General features: G+C 42.9%; 1 protein-coding gene across 1 annotated transcript in view; it reads right to left on the bottom strand.

Moving 5' to 3' along the window:
- LOC138977027 (17-beta-hydroxysteroid dehydrogenase type 6-like) overlaps positions 1-5,000 on the bottom strand; it is a 27,057-nt gene that overhangs the window by 179 nt on the left and 21,878 nt on the right. Inside the window, exon 6 of the mRNA XM_070349917.1 lies at positions 1-889. This exon is cut by the window's left edge and continues 179 nt beyond it. Within this exon, the coding sequence (XP_070206018.1) occupies positions 537-889 (353 nt within the window). The 3' untranslated portion in view covers positions 1-536. The remainder of the gene's footprint in view (positions 890-5,000) is intronic.

Below are 5,000 nucleotides of genomic sequence, written 5' to 3'. Positions count from 1 at the left end.
TGACAAATTTTAAAACAAACTTCACTCGAGAACAAATTTTGATTGACCGGTTTCAAAACAAATTTCACTTGAGAAGGTTTAAAACAAATTTGACTTGAGAAGGTTTGAAACAAATTTGACTTGAGAAGGTTTAAAATGAATTTTATTTCACCGGGTTTCAAACCACTTTCACATGATTTGACAGAGCTTGAAGCTAATTTCACTTGACAGGGTTGAACAAAAAATCCCTCGAGAAAGTGTCAAAGAAAGTCCTCTCGAGAAGGTTAAGAACAGTCTATTCGAGAAAGGGTCAAACCAAATTTGGCTTGATAAGGTTTTAAACAGAATTCACTTGAGCTTGTTTAAACACATTTCATTTGAAAGGTTAACAAAATCACATTTGAAACAAATTGGACGTGAGAGGGTTTGAAATAAATTTCACTTGAGAGGGTTAAATGCTAGTTTGTCAATTCGTTAGTGAGTAAGTTACATGTATTCATTTACTTTTGGATAACTTTACATTTTTAATTAGATAAAATGTTAAGCCTAAACAGAATTCACTTGAGCAACAGTGAAAAAGGCCAGGTGGTGAAGACGAAGTCTCCCACCCAGTCCGGCAGACACGAGAGGGGATGGAAGAGGAGGGTGGCATCCACCCCCACCACGTAACGCCTGCGTGGATAGCGCGCGCTGATCGCGTGCAGGTAGGCCTCCACCACGCACTGCAGGGAACTGCTGCCCCAGCTACAGTGTCGCAGGAACAGGTCGAAGATGGTCTTGCCTGCCACACGAACAAAAGGTTTTAAAGCCGAACATCCGTCTCCAGGGCTGAGCATGAGGCACACGAAGCGAAAGTGGGTGCCACCCGACTGAACGGGTGAGAACAAACCGCCGGGTCTGATTCGTTGAAATCACAACAAATCTCTATTTTAACCAATCCAATACCGCGGCTGGCTCCCGTTCGGGAGGTGACTTTCTCGTGTGCCACGGCCCTGAAGACAAAGCGTTGCTACAGTAGAAGATCACAGACATAAATTCAGACAACGGGCGTATTTCACACACAAGAAACTAGGGCTACATCTGTCGCGAAGACCGGCACGGTTGGCCTAGTGGTAAGGCGTCCGCCCCGTGATCGGGAGGTCGTGGGTTCGAACCCCGGCCGGGTCATACCTAAGACTTTAAAATTGGCAATCTAGTGGCTGCTCCGCCTGGCGTCTGGCATTATGGGGTTAGTGCTAGGACTGGTTGGTCCGGTGTCAGAATAATGTGACTGGGTGAGACATGAAGCCTGTGCTGCGACTTCTGTCTTGTGTGTGGCGCACGTTATATGTCAAAGCAGCACCGCCCTGATATGGCCCTTCGTGGTCGGCTGGGCGTTAAGCAAACAAACAAACAAAATCTGTCGCGAAGGTATTTAAGGAAATAATGTTGTGGCGCGCTGGTACCAAAACTAAACTTGTCAAAGATGGTCTTGCCTCCCACACGAAAGACAAGCGAACAGAAGATAGTATGGTGGCGCACTAGTACCATAACTAAAAGTCACACATGCTACACAAAGCGAACAGAAGATAGTATGGTGGCGCACTAGTACCATAACTAAAAGTCACACATGCTACACAAAGCGAACAGAAGATAGTATGGTGGCGCACTAGTACCATAACTAAAAGTCACACATGCTACACAAAGCGAACAGAAGATAGTATGGTGGCGCACTAGTACCATAACTAAAAGTCCCACATGCTACACAAAGCGAACAGAACATAGTATGGTGGCGCACTAGTACCAAAACTAAAAGTCACACATGCTACACAAAGCGAACAGAAGATAGTATGGTGGCGCACCAGTACCATAACTAAAAGTCACACATGCTACACAAAGCGAACAGAAGATAGTATGGTGGCACACTAGTACCATAACTAAAAGTCACACATGCTACACAAAGCGAACAGAAGATAGTATGGTGGCGCACTAGTACCATAACTAAAAGTCACACATGCTACACAAAAACAAACCTCAAAACAGATAGTATTGTGGTGAACTATTACGAGGTATTGTCAAAACAGATAGTGTTGTGGTGAACTATTACGAGGTATGATCAAAACAGATAGTATTGTGGTGAACTATTACGAGGTATGATCAAAACAGATAGCATTGTGGTGAACTATGACGAGGTATGATCACATCAGATAGTATTGTGGTGAACTATTACGAGGTATGGTCAAAACAGATAGTATTGTGGTGAACTATTACGAGGTATGATCAAAACAGATAGTATTGTGGTGAACTATTACGAGGTATGGTCAAAACAGATAGTATTGTGGTGAACTATTACGAGGTATGGTCAAAACAGATAGTATTGTGGTGAACTATGACGAGGTATGATCAAAACAGATAGTATTGTGGTGAACTATTACGAGGTATTGTCAAAACAGATAGTATTGTGGTGAACTATTACGAGGTATGGTCAAAACAGATAGTATTGTGGTGAACTATTACGAGGTATGGTCAAAACAGATAGTATTGTGGTGAACTATTACGAGGTATGATCAAAACAGATAGCATTGTGGTGAACTATGACGAGGTATGATCACATCAGATAGTATTGTGGTGAACTATTACGAGGTATGGTCAAAACAGATAGTATTGTGGTGAACTATTACGAGGTATGATCAAAACAGATAGTATTGTGGTGAACTATTACGAGGTATTGTCAAAACAGATAGTATTGTGGTGAACTATTACGAGGTATGGTCAAAACAAAAAGTGTTTGTCCCTCTGTCTTCTTAAAGAGACGAGTGGGTCGACGAACTGTAAATTTAAAGTTGTTTTCTTTCAATAATTAAACGTTCCAATAATCTGCCTCAGCCAAGGTGAACACAAGTTTTTAGATATTGAAATGAGAGTGACAGCGAGCAAGGTCTTGTAAGGTCACCTCCAGGCTCTACGTGTATTGGCGTCATAGCACCTCCAGGCTCTACGTGTATCGGCGTCATAGCACCTCCAGGCTCTACGTGTATCGGCGTCATAGCACCTCCAGGCTCTACGTGTATCGGCGTCATAGCACCTCCAGGCTCTACGTGTATCGGCGTCATAGCACCTCCAGGCTCTATCAATCAATCAATCAATGAGTCTTATATCGCGCATATTCCGTGGGTACAGCTCTAGGCGCTCTGCAGTGATGCCGTGTGAGATGAAATTTTATACGGCCAGTAGATTGCAGCCATTTCGGCGCATATTTACACCCCCGGTATAGGGGTGTGTATAGGTTTCACTCGATGTGTTTGTGTTCGCAAGTAGATCTCAAGAATGAACGGACCGATCGTCACCAAACTTGGTGAACAGGTTCTATACATTCATGAGACGGTCCTTACAAAAATTGGGACCAGTCAAACACACGGTTAGGGAGTTATTGGTGGATTAAAATTATACAAGGCCTGGTATAGACGGACACCCCCGTTGGTCAAAGGGAAATAACCATTCTCACTGCCACCAACTGAGAAGGTTATTTCCCTTTGACGGGGGTGTTTTTCCTATCGGAGGAATTTCTTGTTACCTTTCACGGCCTATTATTCCAAGTCACACGGGTATAGGTAGACAATTATTAACTGTGCCTAAGCAATTTTGCCAGGAAAGACCCTTTTGTCAATCGTGGGATCTTTAACGTGCACACCCAATGTATCGGCGTCATAGCACGGTTTGTCCCAGTATACATCATAACCTGCTACGTGGCCCACACAGTGTTACAAAAAATAAAAATACACGGATAGTCATGATGAAAGACGATTTCCTATTGCAGAAGGCCTGTCATTATTTTGGTAAAATAATGATGAGTGTCATCCGAGCTCGCATTATCACTAATGACATGCAACATCGCGGAATGTCGAATAAATAAGGAAGTACGAGGAATTGTCTTGATTGTAGAGTATGCGTAACACTGAGGTACTTTCCATTTCCCCAAACAACGATGAACCGGAAGGGTGATTGGAACGGATGTGACAGCGCGGATGGATCTTTGACCGTTTACATCAAATGGAAATGTTCCCATGTTGACAATGATGCTGCAATGATTGTGGTAATGATGATCACTCTGGTAGAAGACTCTTTCATTGAAAAGGGGAATTTCCTAACTACTTAATAATGACAGTTACCATCTTCAAATGGAGCATCCGAAAATAGCTAATAAATTTAGTTGTCATCCTTTTGTTCTTCTTTTTGAAACTTCGGCGCATACTGATCATACGTAATCTGCAAGTGCTGCCGTGTTCTTATGTAACGTTCCACATAGGTGAACCTTCTTGTTCTAAACTTACTTTCTCCAAACAAATTTTAAACAAGAACCACGCGCTGAGTTCATACATCACATGCTGCTAGTTATTCAATTAAATCTCTATTCATGATAACGGCGGAAGCATGAGGAGGTATTATTTCCGAGTCTGCATCAATGGCAGGTATTCATACCCAAAACATCTGCAATTTTTCAAAATGACTTGTGGTCAGGTTGACGCTATCCCCAAAATAAAAGTCCACTGCAATGTATGCTTTCTGCCAAGACATGATCAGAATGATGCTGTTGCGGCATTCCAGCGTTAGTGGGAGATCGCATCCTTCGGTAAGAAACATGTTGGGAACCGATGGCGATGGTCTATCCTGGATGGTCGCGCTCGTCAGATGAATCAGTGTAGTGGACACATGTGTTTACAACAGAGTTAAGTTGTCGTATGTATAAATAAGACAATATATATATGACGTTGCCCTCTTGCCGAAACGGCCAACACCCAGCCTTTCTGTCTCTGTCTCTGTCTCTATTTCTTTCTCTTAAACACACATACACACATACACATACACATACACATACACATACACACATACACACACACACACACAGACACACACACACACACACACACAGACACACACACACACATACATACACACACACAAAGACACACACACACACACACAGACACACACACACACACAAACACACACACCCGCACACACACACACACACACACGCACTA

This window comes from Littorina saxatilis, linkage group LG9, assembly GCF_037325665.1.
Source record: "Littorina saxatilis isolate snail1 linkage group LG9, US_GU_Lsax_2.0, whole genome shotgun sequence".
NCBI classification, from domain to species: domain Eukaryota; kingdom Metazoa; phylum Mollusca; class Gastropoda; order Littorinimorpha; family Littorinidae; genus Littorina; species Littorina saxatilis.
Note: the sequence above shows the minus strand (reverse complement) of the source record. Positions and strands in the feature narration are given on the sequence as shown.